This window comes from Mirounga angustirostris, unplaced genomic scaffold (genome assembly GCF_029215605.1).
Source record: "Mirounga angustirostris isolate CCGP_5_RB_7025 unplaced genomic scaffold, mMirAng1.0.hap1 SCAF_11, whole genome shotgun sequence".
Taxonomy (NCBI): domain Eukaryota; kingdom Metazoa; phylum Chordata; class Mammalia; order Carnivora; family Phocidae; genus Mirounga; species Mirounga angustirostris.
In genome coordinates this window covers 46,334,460-46,350,906 of record NW_026991719.1, presented here as the reverse complement: position 1 = coordinate 46,350,906, position 16,447 = coordinate 46,334,460, and the positions used below count along the sequence as shown (strand labels likewise).

At 44.8% G+C, this 16,447-nt stretch overlaps 2 protein-coding genes and 1 pseudogene across 5 annotated transcripts in view; 2 read left to right on the top strand and 1 right to left on the bottom strand.

Annotated features, from left to right (window-relative positions):
- Positions 1-266: 266 nt before the first annotated feature.
- APEX2 (apurinic/apyrimidinic endodeoxyribonuclease 2) lies at positions 267-15,806 on the bottom strand. Of its 3 annotated transcripts, none has more exons than XM_045878700.3 (7): positions 15,746-15,806; positions 14,158-14,530; positions 13,044-13,127; positions 5,784-5,964; positions 5,096-5,242; positions 4,100-4,169; positions 267-1,536 (listed from the first exon to the last, which is right to left on the bottom strand). In XM_045878700.3, exons 2-7 carry the CDS (start codon positions 14,489-14,491, stop codon positions 628-630), a joined length of 1,725 nt encoding a protein of 574 aa, XP_045734656.1. In that variant the 5' UTR covers positions 14,492-14,530; positions 15,746-15,806; the 3' UTR covers positions 267-627. The 3 variants fall into 3 exon arrangements, with proteins under 3 accessions (XP_045734656.1, XP_045734646.1, XP_064430180.1); XM_045878690.3 differs by lacking the exon at positions 15,746-15,806 and adding an exon at positions 14,753-14,845; XM_064574110.1 differs by lacking the exon at positions 15,746-15,806 and having other exon boundaries at positions 14,165-14,297.
- On the top strand, positions 12,485-12,935 carry LOC123846805 (small EDRK-rich factor 2-like; annotated as a pseudogene).
- Positions 14,591-16,447, top strand: part of PFKFB1 (6-phosphofructo-2-kinase/fructose-2,6-biphosphatase 1) — a 106,746-nt gene continuing 104,889 nt past the window's right edge. The window contains exons 1-2 of one of the 2 annotated variants that reach the window (XM_064574117.1): positions 14,591-14,780; positions 16,191-16,325. In XM_064574117.1, coding sequence (XP_064430187.1) covers positions 16,298-16,325 — 28 coding nt within the window. In that variant the 5' untranslated portion in view covers positions 14,591-14,780; positions 16,191-16,297. The remainder of the gene's footprint in view (positions 14,781-16,190; positions 16,326-16,447) is intronic. The other variant, XM_064574118.1, reaches the window with a different exon arrangement.

Here is a 16,447-nt window from a genome sequence, read left to right as displayed (position 1 = left end):
CCAGTTGGGAAGCATTGGTTTAAGGCTATGCAACCCACCTGAGCTTTCTAACACCACACCCACCTCCCTTGCTTATCTAACCTCAGCAGTGCAGGGGACCTTTACAACTCAACAGAGCACCTTTATGGTAGTACCACTCCTCCTGCCTCCCCACTTCCTAGGAGTTGTATCGTCAGGCTACAGGCAGCTGGCAAACCTAGTGTTGAGATAATGTCTCTGATTCAACTTCATGAAGCACATCCAAAATGTCTACATGACATGGTGTGCTAAAACAAAAACACAGACTTTATTTAGGCACAGATATATTTCTCAGCAAGAAAGAAAAGGGTTTAAAATCAACTTCCTGGGGCAACTGGTTCCTGTGCACTTCTGACAGGAAGGTGGGAAGTGGAGTGGGGGAACTGGGTCACAGCATTAAGAAATAAGAAGCTCACCAATGAGGAGGAGCTAGGCAGGAAGAAGAGAGAGTCAGAGAGGCCTTAAAGGAGGAAGAGGAAAAGGAAGGGTTCTTCAGGAAAGTGGAAGAGGAGGAAGATTCCTTGGGGAAGAAAGAGGCAGCTTAGGAGGGAGCTGGCTTCAGATTATGTACAGGGTTGACCATGCCAGACATCTGTACCTTGGGTTGGTTCAGCTGGGCCTGCTCCAGAGGAAGAAGTTGCAGCGGGAGGAAGGGTCAGTGGGAGGACCCTGGGGCCTGGCACACATATAGAAGTGGCGGCCCAGATTGGGTCCTGGCTTCTTCACAGTTCGCATCACACATGGCTCCCTGTGACCCCCACAGAGCGGCATGGGCAAGGGCCCCCCCAGCACAGACTTCCAAAAAGAAGTCCGTACCTCCTTCTCATCCTTGGCCTCTGAAGCATTGGCCTGTCCCTCCACCACTTTGGCCATCACCTCCTCTTCTAGAGTCTTTGGGGTCATGAGGGCACCCACACTAGGAAGCTCCAAGATAGGAGAAGCTTGGGGACAATTGGATGATGGCTGGAAGAAGCTTGTCAGGTTTTTCTGGCCTCTGCTGGAGCCAGCCTGACTTGGCCGAGGCTTGGTTGAGCGCACACGGGCTTTGTTTTGGTGCATCTGTACCTGGGTTTGTTTGCTGAGTTGCAGTGCTGATTGCTTGCACACAGGATCTTGTTTGAGACGAACTAGGAAGCGACGGATCTTGAGCTGGGTGCCTGCAAACTCGGGGAGAAAGCGGGTGCACAGAGGTGGGCACTGTTTTGCTGGCACAGAGGACACACTCAAGACTGCACCCACGGGACAATGGTCAGAGCCCATCACCTCAGGCAGCCGGAAGGAGTCCTGGAAGGTATCTATTACCAGGGTCCGGTCCCCCAACACATAGTCAAGCCGGGAGCCATAATTCAGATGGCGGGCACCACTGACTGCTGACCAGCAGGTGAATGCCCCCTCCTGCTTTGGCTGAAAGCAGCGGTAGCTATCAATGAAGGGCCGTACATGGGACCCAGCCTGGCATCCCAGGTTACTGAGCAAGCCGTCCATCCACTTGCGCCCTGGGTCCTCTTCAAAGCATTCCTGGAGAAGGGGGAGAGGGGTGAAGACAGAGGTAAAACTAGATGCCTAGACCTGGAAGAGACTTAGACTAACTGCTTCATTTTTCAGACAAGAAAATGTGATTGTTCCAAAAGAAACTACTACTCAGGGTCACACGGCCCAGAACTGGCAGAGCTGGGATTAAATGTCAAATCTGAAAGCTTGTCGTTCACTTAATCAAAGCAATTCTCAGAACTGCTCACCAAAAGGATGGAAAGCAGGAAGTTAAAAGTGGTTGCCTCTAGGAAGTAGGGCTGGGATTATGAGTTAACGAAACTGTTACCTTTTCATTTAAACCCTCTGGAACTATTTGGCTTATTTTGTGTGTGTCAAAGGCCTCATAGACCATCTCCTCTCTCCCCCACAAACTCCTCAGCTGAGGAGCTCCAGAAATCCATACTTAAATATTTCCTTTGGCTCTGATCTCCAATTCATCTTCATCCATCCATCCAATCCACCTGGCCTACCCACTCATTCAATGAAAAAAATGTTCAAAGAACATTGATTATGTGCCAGGCATGATACTAGGGACAAAGTGGGAACCTGAGCTTGTCCAGGGGACCAATAAGGCTTCCTTTCAGGAAGTGATCTGGAGCTGGAAAGTGAAGGCTGAGCAGGAGCAACCCAGGCAGAGGGTGTTACAAATTGAGAACGCAGCCTCTGTAATGGGCCCATGGAGAGGGGAAGCACGAACCCAAAAAACAAGGGGAGACCAGACTGGGGACCAGCAGACTGGCAGGAGATAATTATCCTAGTCCACATAAACAAGAGATGATAATCACTTAGACTAGGGTAGAGCCAGAGTAGACAAATAAAAATGAAATTAAGAGATGATTTGGAACTAAAATCAACAGTACCCACTGATTAGCTGAATGTGGGAAGTGGGGGTAGAGAGGAAGGACAATACGAACATAATTCCCAGGCTTCTGGTTGGAGTAGCCAAGGGGATGATGGTGCCATTTAGGGAGATGAAGACTAGAAGAGCCAGTCTTTTGGGAAGTGGACATATTCTGCTATTTTGGAAAGACTGTTTGTCATGTGACCTGATACTATTAGTCTTTTTCTGGAAGGAAGACTGTAAGAAGTACACTTGAGAGATCTAGGATAGTTCTGAACTAAGAAGAAAAGGCATAAAGTTATATGACACTATTGCAGGAAGCAGAAAGAACAGACTGAGTAAATGCCTTATGAGAAATAAGGTTGGAAGGGACTGAAGGCTCATACTTTGTAATGTCCATTCTCTTCCCTGTCACATCGCCACCACCATTCTTTCATTATCTCATTTCTGTTCATTTTCCCAACTGGGAGCCACATCTGTTTATGTGGCTCTTCTGCAAACTAATCTAAAGACTCTTCCTACAGCCCCTTCTTTGAGCCAAGCCCAATGCTGAGTTGGACTATGCCAGCGTTAAGTTACTGATTTGATCACTCCCCTCATGAGGCAAGCTAAGATGAAAACTGGCTTGTAGATTCTAAGGCAGTGGTTCTCAAGCCTGACTGTACAAGAAAATCAGCCCGGGACCTTGTAAAACATACTGCTACCCTGGCCCCACACCCAACAGATCCTGATTTAATTGGTCTGGGGCGGCACCAAGGTATTAATATTCTTGTAAAAGTTCCTTGTTCTAATGTGCTGTCAGGGAATGAGAACCACTGACCTAGAAGGACTCAAAGATGAAAGGTTCGTACAAAAAAAAGACAGAGGGTACAGTGAGAAAAGTCAAAATGAAAGTAACTTTTTGCAATGGACTGAAAGCAGACAACCTGGCTGGAGTGGACGGAGTGTGTAGGGGTACATGGAAATGGAGATTAAAAAGCCTTCCACACCAGGCCTAGATGTTTTCTTTGCATTGCAGACGTAACAGGAAGGTATTGAAAGTTCATGAGCAGGAAACAGTGTATTAGGGAAATGATCAAGGCAATGTGGAATTCAAGGACCTTGAAATCTGGCCCCCAAAGGACTTTCCCTCCCCATCTCCTGCCACTCACTTCCCTTCCCCTGTCAACCCCTACCAAGAATGGGACTTGCAGTTCACCATGCATACCAAGCAAATTCTCACCTTGCAGCCTTTGCTCAAGCTAGAATGCTTTGCTTCCCCCAGCCTCAAAGCTGTTTTACTCATCTTTTAAAATTCAATAATTTTCAGATGCCTCCCTAATGTCTACACTGGCTCAGGAATCCCATCTCTCCAGGCTCCCCTAGACTCCTGGCCTGCTATCTCTTGCTTCAGCCCTGAAGATACCTTTCTGTAATTGGCTGGTTACAGGTCCATAGCGTCCCACCATGCTGAAATCTTTGAGGGGCCAAGAGCCAGAACCGACTAGTAACTGAGTCCTCAGCACATGGCTCAGGACCAAGCCCAGGGCAAGACAGTAATGTCTCCTGAATGAATGAACAATCCTCAGTGCTTTGAGAATAGTTATTTCAAACTAAGCTCTGCTTTTCCATGAAGGAAGCTACCCTTGGACCCAAAATCCAGCACTGGCTGGCTTGCTAAAGAGAACCACAGTCAGAAGTGATGAAAGGGGCCTAGAAGAGCCTTACCAGGTTGACTGCATCCCAGTGGTCAATGGGGCGGTGGGCTGTATTCAGGTCACCCAGAATGATCACATGGCTAAAAAACATGACATGGGATTATCAACTAGACATTCAAGAAAGGGAAGCATTACTCCTGGCCCATTTACTTTCTTCTAGGCCCAAGAACTCAGATCAGCCCCTTCTCACACACTGAGGCCAAGGTGGGAGCCCACAGCAATGCATAGCCGCCTACCTCTCCAATCGTACTTTGTAATGTCCATTCTCTTCCCTGTCACACCGCCACCACCATTCTTTCATTATCTCACTCCTGTTCATTTTCCCAACTGGGAGCCACATCTGTTTATGTGGCTCTTCTGCAAACTAATCCAAAGACTCTTCCTACAGCCCCTTTTTTGAGCCAAGCCCAATGCTGAGTTGGACTAAAACCTTGCTACGTTTTATGCCTTACCAACCCAATTCTGATCCCCAAAGATGACATCATTCCCTCTCTGACATGATTGTCTCACTGATCTTTACTTAATGGCATCTTTCTGGTCCTTCAAAGCTGAGCCCAGGTACTTCTTTTAGGAAGTATCCCTTGATTACTCTAACCCACCTCACTTTCCTGTCCTTCCCTGGGACAAGACTTTTCATTTGCTCCCAGGCACTTTACCTTCTTCTTCACCTCATTTCATCCTTCAAACTATTCTGTAAGGTAGGAATTCATACACTCACTTAACAAGAGAAAATAAAAGCAGAGCTAGCCTCGGGACTCATAGTGAGTAAAAGGAGCCAGGATAGGTGCTTAGAAGTATCTGAGTACAAAACCCATATTTGTATCACTTTACCTGGTCCTCACAGCTCATACAATGCAGAGCCCATTCAGGTAGGCATGCTAGTGTCTCCAACTAGGCTATAAAGGAACTCAAAAGACAAAGATCCCATATCCCTTCCAATGGAGCTTGACACCTAAATGGGTTGGGCACCTAGAACAAGCTCAAGTACCACCCAGGCTTACCATACCTGCCAGCTGCCAGAAGGGCTTCTGCTCGGATCTGCAGCAAGCGATAGAAGCGCATTTTAAAGGACAGCCGCTCAGGTTTCCCAGCATCCGCATGGGGGCAGTACACGTTGATTAGGGTCAAGGTCTTCTCTTTCCCTTCCCATGTGCTGAGGAGAAGAGACCCCCCCACACACAACAAGAAAAAGTCATTTTCAAGCCTCCCTTCCCCCACACCATGTGGCTTCCACTTAATGGGTTACCTGTGGGACAGATGTGAAGAAGGGGACAGAAAGACATGAATGTACTGGCATGCACAGGACTTGGGGACTGACTATAGGTAAGGCAGGGAGATGGGCATCTAGGATAACTCCTAGGTAAACCAGGTGATGGTGCTGCCATTCATGACAGGACACCCAGAAAGAAAGCAACTTGGGGCAATGAGTTGCCAAGTTGCCTTTGAGGTGCCTGTGGTAATAAGAGAGCTGGACCTGCCAGCCAGTTCCCCACTGTAGAGATGGGGAACTCAAAGGTCAGAGGGGAATATGATTTGCCCAAGGTCATACAGTGAGTAACCAAGCCAGAACTAGAGTCCGAGAAAGGCAAACATGGGACATATTCCACAATGAATGTTTATAAGGTGAGCCTCAGAATCACCACACTAAGAGTAGAAGCAGCAATGCTCAGCAACAGGGGGATGTGGGCTATTACCGGATCTTGTGTTGTGTGAGGAGGGCCCGGCCCTCACTATCCAGAGCCCGAAGCTCCTCTTGGGTGAATTCATCCACGTTTCCATAGCAACCCACGTCCCCATTATGAGTGGCAAGTAGGCCACTCAGGCCTTCTTCAGCAGCCATGGGGGTAGCGCTGTCCTTACAGAAGGTGGCTACACCTGGAGATAGACAGGATACTCTGAAAGGGCCTAGAAGCCAACAGCCTATTGCACAGATTGTTGCCCCCACATAGGTCACGTAAGTCATCCTCATCTATTGTGGCTGTACTGACAACTCTCCCAACTCAAGGGCCATGGATGGCTCCCGAGAGACTGAGGCAATTCTACTCACACCCTGGAGTCTCAGTTCCTTCATCTAAAAAAGCCAGAGGGGGCACCTGGATGGCTCAGTCAGTTAAACATCTGCCTTCAGCTCAGGTCATGATCCCAGGGTCCTGGCATGGAGCCCTGCACTGGGCTCTCTGCTCAGGAGAAAGCCTGCTTCTCTCTCTCCCTCTGCTGCTCCCCCTGCTTGTGTTTTCTCTCTCTCTGTCAAATAAATAACATCTTTAAAAAATTTTTAAAAATTCAAAAGCCACAGAACAGTAATAGCTAATAGTCTAAATGTTTTACATGGACACATGGTTAAGTGCTCAAAAAATGTTAGCTATTATTATCACATGGACTAATTTGTTTAATCCTTATACAGGCATACCCCAATATATTGTGAGTTCAGTTCCAGAACACCACATAAAAAATATTGTAATAAAGCAAGCCAAATGAATATTTTGATTTCCTAGTGCAGATAAAAGTTATATTGTTACTATACTGTAGTCTATCAAATGAGCAATAACTTTATGTCTAAAAAAAACAATGTATATGCCTTAATTAAAAAATATTTTATTTCTGGAGGGGGGAAAAGATGGCAGAGGAGTACGGGACCCTATTCCAGCCAGTCCCCGGAACTGAGCTGGATATCTACCAGACCACTCTGAACACCCACAAAATCAGCCTGAGATATAAGAAGATAGATCTGGATTTCTACAAACAGATTATCCCAGGCGGTTGCTTTTGAGGTAGGAAGGCGGGAGCCATTATTCCGAGGGCAGATATCGGAAAATAAACGGAAGGGGGAGGCAGCTGTCAGGATCCTGCCTGCTGGTGAGCAACAGCCTCCCGCACTGCGGACCAGGCACAGACTCGCAGACCGGTAGCAGCGGGGAAAGGACTTTAGGGAAGCCCCCTGGACGAAAACCCGGAGCAGCAGGGCCACAAGACATGAAATTAGAATCAGAGAAATAAGTGACACCATGAAACATTTCACTGTCAGAATTATTGGAATCCCTGAGGGGGTGGAGAGAGAGAGGACTAGAAGATATATTTGAGCAAATCATAGCTGAGAACTTCCGTAATCTGGGGAATGAAATAAACATTTGTGTCCTAGAGGCAGAGAGGACCCATCCCAAGATCAATGAAAACAAGCCAAGAAACCGGCACGTAAGAGTAAAACTCGCAAATCTTAGAACCAAGGAAACCATCTTAAGGGCAGTTAGGGGGAAGAGATTCCTTACGTACAGAGAGAGGAACATCAGAATAACGTCAGACCTATCCACAGAGACCTGGAAAGCCAGAAAGGCCTGGCAAGACATATTCAGGGTACTAGATGAGAAGAACATGCAGCCAAGAATACTTTATCCAGCAAGGCTTTCAGTTAGAATGGATGGAGAGATGCAGAACTTCCACAACTGGCAGAAGATGAAAGAATATGTGACCACTAAGCCGGCACTGCAAGAAATATTAAAGGGGGGTCTATAAAAGGAGAAAGACCCCAAGAGTGATATACAACAGCAATTTACAGGAACAATCTATAAAAACAACGTCTTCACAGGCAACATGATGACAATTAATTCATATCTTTCAATAATCACTCTCAACGTGAGCAGCCTAAATGCTCCCATAAAATGGCCCAGGGTTGCAGACTGGACAAAAAGACAGGACCCATCCATTTGCTGTCTACAAGAGACTCATTTTGAACCTAGATACATCCAGACTGAAAGTGAAGAGATGGAGATCCATCTTCAATGCCAACGGACCTCAAAAGAAAGCTGGGGTAGCAATTCTTATATCAGACAAATTAGATTTTAAACTAAAGACACAGAAGGACACTATATCATTCTTAAAGGGTCTATTCCAACAGGAAGATCTAACAATTGTAAATATCTATGCCCCCAACATGGGAGCAGCCATCTACATAAGCCAACTGTTCACCAAAATAAAGAGTCATATTGATAATAATACGTTAATGGTAGGGGACCTCAATACTTCACTCTCAGCAATGGACAGATCATCAAAGCAGAAAATCAAGAAAGAAACAAGAGCTTTGACTGACACACTGGACCAGATGGACCTCATACATATATACAGAACATTCCACCCTGAACAACAGAATACTCCTTCTTCTCAAGCACACACGGAACTTTCTCCAGAATAGACCACATACTGTGTCACAGATCAGGCCTCAACCGATACCAAAACACTGAGATTATTCCCTACATATTGCTTTAAAACTGAGATTATTCCCCACAATGCTTTAAAACTGGAACTCAATCACAAGGAAAAATTTGGCAGAAATTCAAACACTTGGAAGCTAAAGACTACTCTGCTCAGGAATGTTTGGGTCAACCAGGAAATCAAAGAAGAACTTAAACAATTCATGGAAACCAATGAGAAACAAAACACATCAGTTCAAAATCTATGAGATACTGCAAAGGCGGTCCTAAGGGGGAAATAAATAGCCATTCAAGCCTCACTCAAAAACAGAAAATTCCCGAATTCACCAACTCACTCTGCACCTTAAGGAACTAGAGAAAAAGCAACAAATGATGCCTAAGCCACCCATTAGAACAGAAATAATATTAGAGCAGAGATCAATGAATTAGAAACCAGAAACACAGTAGATCAAATCAAGGAAACTAGAAGTTGGTTCTTCAAAAGAATTAATAAGATCAATAAACCACTGGCCAGACTTATCCAAAAGAAAAGAGAAAGGACCCAAATTAATAAAATCATGAATGAAAGGGGAGAGATCGCCACTAACACCAAGGAAATAGAAACAACTATTAGAAATTATTATGAACAACTATATACCAATAAACTGAGCAATCTGGATGAAATGGATGCCTCCCTGGAAACCTATAAGCTGCCAAGACTGAAACAGGAAGAAATTGACAACCTGAATAGGCCAATAACCAGAAACGAGATTGAAGCAGTGATCAAAAAGCTCCCAGAAAACAGAGTCCAGGACCAGATGGATTCCCTGGGGAATTCTCCCAAACATTCAAAGAAGAAATAATACCTATTCTCCTGAAGCTCTTTCAAAAAACAGAAACAGAAGGAAAGCTTCCAGACTCATTCTCTGAGGCCAGCATTACCTTAATCCCCAAACCAAGGCAAAGACCCCATCAAAAAGGAGAATTTCAGACCAATATCCCTAATGAATATGGATTCCAAAATCCTCAACAAAATCCTACCTAATAGGATCCAACAATGCATCAAAAGGATCATCCACTATGACCAAATGGGATTTATCCCTGGGATGCAAGGGTGGTTCAACATTCACAAATCAATCAATGTGATAGAACACATTTATAAGAGGAGAGAGAAGAACCATATGGTCCTCTCAATTGATGCAGAAAAAGCATTTGACAAAATACAGCATCCTTTCCTGATTAAAACTCTTCAGAGTATAAGGATAGAGGGAACAATCCTCAAGTTCATAAAATCCATCTATGAAAAACCCACAGCGAATATCATCCTCAATGGGGAAAAGATGAGAACCTTTCCCTTAAGATCAGGGACACGTCAAGGATGCCCACTCTCATCACTATTGTTCAACATAGTACTAGAAGTCCTAGCAACAGCAATCAGACAACAAAAAGAAATAAAAGGTATTCAAATGGGCAAAGAAGAAATCAAACTCTCTCTTTTTGCAGATGACATGATACTTTATGTGGAAAACCCAAAAGACTCCATTCCCAAATTACTAGAACTCATACAGCCATTCAGTAATGTGGCAGGACACAAAATCAATGCACAGAAATCAGTTGCTTTCTTATACAATAACAATGTAACTGTAGAAAGAGAAATTAGAAAATTGATTCCATTTACAATAGCACCAAAAACCATAAGGTACCTCAGAATAAACCTAACCAAAGAGGTAAAGGATCTATACTCTAGGAACTACAGAACACTCATGAAAGAAATTGAAGAAGACACAAAAAGATGGAAAAACATTCCATGCTCATGGATTGGAAGAATAAACATTGTGAAAATGTCTATGCTACCCAGAGCAATCTATACCTTCAATGCCATCCCGATCAAAATTCCAATGACATTTTCAAAGTGCTGGAACAAACAATCCTAAAATTTGTATGGAATCAGAAAAGACCCCAAATAGCCAAGGAAATGTTGAAAAAGAATACAAAGCTGGGGGCATCACGTTGCCTGATTTCAAGCTATATTACAAAGCAGTGTTCACCAAGACAGCATGGTACTGGCACAAAAACAGATGGACCAATGGAACAGAATAGAGAGCCCAGATATGGACCCTCAACTCTATGGTCAAATAATCTTTGACAAAACAGGAAAAAATATGCAATGGAAAAAAGACAGTCTCTTCAATAAATGGTGCTGGGAAAATTGGACAGCCACATGCAGAAGAATGAAACTCGACCATTCTCTAACACCATACACAAAGAGAAACTCAAAATGGATGAAAGACCTCAATGTGAGACAGGAATCCATCAAAATCCTAGGGGAGAACATAAGAAGTAACCTCTTTGACATCAGCCACAGCAACTTCTTTCAAGACATCTCCAAAGGCTAGTGAAACAAAAGCAAAAATGAACTTTTGGGATTTCATCAAGATAAAAAGTTTATGCACAGCAAAGGAAACAGTCAACAAAACAAAGAGGCACCCCACAGACTGGGAGAAGATATTTGCAAATGACACTACAGATAAAGGGCTGGTATCCAAGTCTACAAAGAACTTCTCAAATTCAACACCCAAAAAACAAATAATCAAGGCAAAAATTGGGTAGAAGACATGAACAGACACTTCTCCGAAGAAGACATACAAAGGCTAACAGACACATGAAAAAATGTTCACATCATTAGCCATCAGGGAAATTCAAATCAAAACCACATTGACATACCACCTTACACCAGTTAGAATGGCAAAAATTAACAAGGCAAGAAACGACAAATGTTGGAGAGGTTGTGGAGAAAAGAAAACCCTCTTACACTGTTGGTGGGAATGCAAGTTGGTACAGCCACTTTGGAAAACAGTGTAGAGGTGCCTCACAAAATTAAAAATAGAGCTACCCTATAACCCAGCAATTACACTCCTGGGTATTTACCCCAAAGACACAGATGTAGTGAAAAGAAGGGCCATATGCACCCCAATGTTCATAGCAGCAATGTTCGCAATAGCCAAACTGTGGAAAGACCCGAGATGCCCTTCAACAGATGAATGGATAAAGAAGATGTGGTCCATATATACAATGGAATATTACTCAGCCATCAGAAAGGATGAATACCCAAGTTTTACATCAACAGGGATGCGACTGGAGGAGATTATGCTAAGTGAAATAAGTTAAGCAGAGAAAGTCAATTATCATACAGTTTCACTTATTTGTGGAACATAAGGAATATCATGGAGGACATTAGGAGAAGGAATGGAAAAATGAAGGGGGGGGAATCAGAGGGAGAGGTGAACCATGAGAGACTATGGACTCTGAGAAACAAACTGAGAGTTTTAGAGGATAGGGGGTGGGGGGATGGGTTAGCCTGGTGAAGGGTATTAAGGAGGGCATGTACTGCATGGAGCACTGGGTGTTACACGAAAACAATGAATCGTGGATCACTACATAAAAAACTAATGATGTACTGAATGGTGACTAACGTAACATAATAAAATAAAATTAAAAAAATACTTTACTGCTAAAAAATGCTGTCATCTGAGCTTTTAGCGAGTTGCAAGCACTGATCACAGATCACCATAACAAATATAATGAAAAAGTTTGAAATATTGTAAAATTACTAAAAAGTGACAAAGAGACATGAAATGAGCAAATGTTGCTGGAAAAATGGTGCCAAGAGTTTTGCAACACAGGGTTGCCATAAAACCTTCAATTTATAAAATATGCAATATCTGCAAAACATAATAAAGTGAAGTGCTTTACATATATGTATATATAAAAACATATTTATATATAGATATGTAAATTCATATATTTGTTATATATTTATTTACATATAATATGTATATATAAACATATATATATACATACAAAACAAGGTATGCCTGTACTAGCCCTAGGAGTTAGGCATTATCTCCATTTCTCAGCTGAGAAAGCTGAAGCCTAAAGAGGTTGACTAACTTGCCAGAGGGTACACAGCTAGAAGTGAGGTAGGATTCAAACTCTGGTAGTCTGACTCCAGAGCTCATACAATTAACTACCACATGACTGACTGTGCTTCCAAAGTCAAACAGGATAATTTTACACATAAAAACTATCCTTCACGTAGCTTCATGTGATTTTAGCTCTAACCTTGGCGTGGGACTAAAAGCCTGGGGCATCACAACATCGGACAGAGTGAGGGGATGCAATGGAGGTAAGCCACAGCTGCTGCCCTCGCCATGACCCATGGTAACCAGCATTAGCTCAACCGCCAGTATGAAAAAGCAGAGCTACTAGGTTAAGGGAAAGTGCCAAGGTGACAGGCTTTCGGCTGACACCTGCAAGCAGAGGGACTCAGAGGTCATGCAGAAGCAGCAGAAAAAGGCAAACGAGAAGAAGGAGGAACCCAAGTAGCTTTGTGGCTTCGTGTCCAACCCTCTTGGCCTCCCCTGTGTACCTGGAGCCAGTCCCACCATGCTCACGTTTTCTCCTGTAGTGCTCACAGGTCCCAACACCAATGGCATTCCTTTTGCCCTGAGTCTCCAGATCCCTTTTGTGCTTCTTTCCCCTCAGGTAGCCTCTCTTCCTCTAGGCCATCCTGGGAGTGGGGGGTTATCCCTTCCCAGTGTTTTTTATTCCTGTGGGGCTCACCCCAAAGTATTAAAAGCAGCTTCGTAATTTCAAAAAAAATTTTTTAAATAAAAGCCTGAGTTTCTTATTACCTTCTCATCAAATATTGGTCACTCCCGATCTGCTTCACCCATCACTAATTTAAAGTCCCCAAAAAGCCCCATTTACCAGAATAGCCACTGCGGTTACGGCTGAAGCTGAAATAGGAGTTATAGCCCTCAATGATAGCCAGGGGCTCTGTCAGCACATCCCCTGCAAAAAAAAAAAAAAAAAAAAAAAGATGTAAGACTGTGTCAGAGATAAAAGTAGGGCCCAGGACACACAAGGGTTTGGAATTAAAGTTGTAGGCTAATTCCTCGCACACATCAGAGCCAGAGTTGGGAGAAAAAATGAAGTATCTATGATTAGAAGAGGAGCTAGAATGGTGGGGACTAGAGAGGGAATTGATATCAAAATAAGAAGGGGTAGGCTATGGAATGGGAGGAGGGAAATTAGGTGGGAGGAAGCTAGTGATTAGGTGAATGGAGGGAGCTGGAGGTGGGAAATGGAATATGGGAGGGAGAAATAGGAATCTGAGGTGGGAATATGAGGTAGGAGAGGGAGGCAATTAGAGGATCTGAACTGGGGATGGAGGAAAAAGTTGTTAGAGGGTATTAAAGGGGGGTGCAAGGGAGAGGGAAAGAATGGAGGGTGTTGAGCTAGGGTGGGAGAGAGAGGGAACTAGGGGATCTAACCTTGGCGTGGGACATGAGATAGAAATGGTAAGAGGTTCTGAGGCTGGGAAGGAGAAATGGGGGTAGAGCTCTAGGGGATCTGACAGGAGAACTGAGGATCTGAGATGGAGAGGTAAAAAGGAAGAAATCAGGGAGTCTGAGCTGGGGGCAAAGATGGGGTGGGAATTAAAGGATGTGAGCTGGGGACAGGGAAGGGGATTTGGGGGATCTAACTTGGGAGTTGGAGCTGGATAGTGTGTGAGGAGGAAATTTGGGGTACTGCGCTGGGGCAGGAGAATGAGTGGGAATTAGAGGATCTGTGCGAGGATGAAGGTTGCACGGGTGAGGGAATTAAAGTTCTGCTGAGGACAGGAGATGAAGTAGGAATCAAGACATCAAGCTGGAGTGAGAAATAGGGGTTGAGGGGTAGAGGATCAGGATTCTGAACTGGGTCTAAGAGGAAGACTCTACGGATAGAGAAATGGTAAAATAAATGAGAATTAAGTAGGGGACAAAAGTTAGTGGAAAAGATAAAGTATGGTAGGGATCCTGGATTTTTGAGCGCTGACTGGTCACTTTGGTCTCCTGAAGGCAGACGATGTCGGCATCCAGCTTGTCCAAAATGCGCTCCACGGCCATGGCTGCACAGTTGCTGGGCTCCTCGTATACCATCCCTTGCAGGGGGCTCCGGATCCCATTGATGTTCCAGCTCACCACGCGCAACATCTCGACGGCGAACTGCAACACCACACAATCCGCGCCCAACCTAGGGTACACAGGACGGCTGGACACCCCCAAGGTTGGCCAGATCCCGCCTTCCGCGCGCACTGGCGCATGCGTTCTCTTGCGCGCCACCAAGGTGTGGCGAAGGTGGGGCGGGGCTTCGATCCCCTCAGTTCTCATTGGCGGGAGGAGCGGAAGTTGATGGGGTGGTGCCGACGCCTAGGAGGAATGAACGGCAAAGGAAGTCCTCCAGTTAGGCTCCTCCTCCTCCCTCCTCTCGCCGCACACTAGCCCAAGCACCAGAATCTGTCTGCCTTTCCGTGCTGCTCACAAGCCCCCGTGGTGCTTCCAATAACTTACAGATGGGACTTTTTAAGCAGCGGAACCTTGAACGAAACCGCATGGCAACCGAAGCCCCGCCCCCAGTGTGACTGACCTTACCTCCAAGTGCGCCGCTGGCATCCTGGGAGTAATTGCTGTAACTGGGCTTGTGTGGGAGAGGGGAGGCTCGAAGGGAACCGCGCAGCTAGAGGGAGCAGCAGTAAGAAGTGCTCTAGTGGAATTAGACTTAGAAGTACCCTGGCCTTATAGGGCAAAGGGAGGGGAAGAGAGGAAGCTGTCTCAAGCCCACCCTATAGCCATTATTTGTCCTAAGCCTTATAACATTCCTAAGGACATGGCCCAACACATACTTTTTCGTGGCTCCATTTCTCAAATGAGTAAAATCGAGGCCCAGGGAATTTAAGTGGGCTACCCAAGCTCCAGAGCAACACTGTCTCCCAGTGTACTCCATGGCTCTTCCATATGCATTATTTGTTTCATTCTCTGGACAACCCTGTAAGGGGTATTAAGGCTAAGTATGACAGAATGAGTGAAGTCACCCCAGTCTCACGGAAGTGGTAGAGCCAGGATTCAAAGCCTATCTTAATCAGCTCAAGGAATACTTTCCTGAATAAGTTTTTCCTAACACCCACACACCTCCCCAGTTAGGTCTTTTCCTCTGGGCCCCCACAGCACCCCCTGGTCCTTTCTGTCACATCACTTATCTCAGTGCACACCTACCATGGATATCTGTTTTTGTCACACAACTACCAGTTGCTCTACCCACTTGAGAGCAATGACCATGTCTGATGTATCTTCTTAGCGCCATCCTCTAATCTAGGGCACAGTATATATTAGGAGTCAATAAAGATTTCCTAACTGAATAAACAAACACAGGGCAAATGCAAGAGCAAGATTAGTGACTTGTTTTTGAGAACACAAAAATAGGAATAATAGACATGCCCAATGTCCAAGGAAAAGCATGACTTTGCATTCTTAGGTTCCTCACCCCAAACTGCAGCATAATTTTCCCCCAGAATTAAGCCATCATCCTCAATGTCTGTAGAAAAGACCCAAAGAGCTGCTTTTCCTCCTAAAGGACTTAAAGATTACCTTCCAGTTGTTGCCATCAGGATAAATAGCTCTGCAATTAAAGTAAAAATGTTGGTGCTTTGAGCTTTTTCATGCTTTGGTGGTTATTGGCTCAGGACTGAGTCCCAGGAGTGGGATAACTAGGACAAAGGAAATTAACATTTTTATTGCTCTTGCTTCGTATTGCCAAATCACTGTCCAGTAAGAGATCGTGCCCATTTACACTGAAGACCAACCTGCAACTCAGACCCGAGGAAATCCAGATCTAGCCTGTCTACATTGCTGGTTTTAATTTCCCCATTCTGCAGTTGCTTGTTAATATTAGTTCTGACCTTTGGGGCAAGGTGAACACATGGTTGGCCTGATGAGAAAAGGTTCCGGATGGCTCAGGAACTTCCTTGACAACTAACACAGCTGATATTTCAAGAGTGCACACATGCCCCTCTTATCAAGGGTATTTCCACAGCCTTTTCAAGGAACCAACCAGCGCCTCCAGACTCCCTCTTTGACGCCATCCCTGTACCTGCTTTGAAGGTCTAAATGCAAGAAAGCTGTGTGGTCGGATAATTAGTGATGGAAGAAAAAACCTCTAGGAGAACAGGTAGGTGAGACAGAAGGAAAAATAGATAGGGGTACACAAATCCAAATCCATTCTTTAGGCTCTCTGGAAAATTTTCTTTATATAGGGGTTACTTGAAGTGTGCCTTAAAGGGTATGGGAGAG

Coding starts and splice junctions, on each gene's coding strand:
- APEX2 (XM_045878690.3), bottom strand. CDS start 14,773: ATGCCAGCGGCGCACTTGGAG. Junction 14,531..14,752: donor TGCCAGCGGCGCACTTGGAG/GTAAGGTCAGTC, acceptor CATTCCTCCTAG/GCGTCGGCACCACCCCATCA. Junction 4,170..5,095: donor GCCCTTCTGGCAGCTGGCAG/GTATGGTAAGCC, acceptor CATGTTTTTTAG/CCATGTGATCATTCTGGGTG.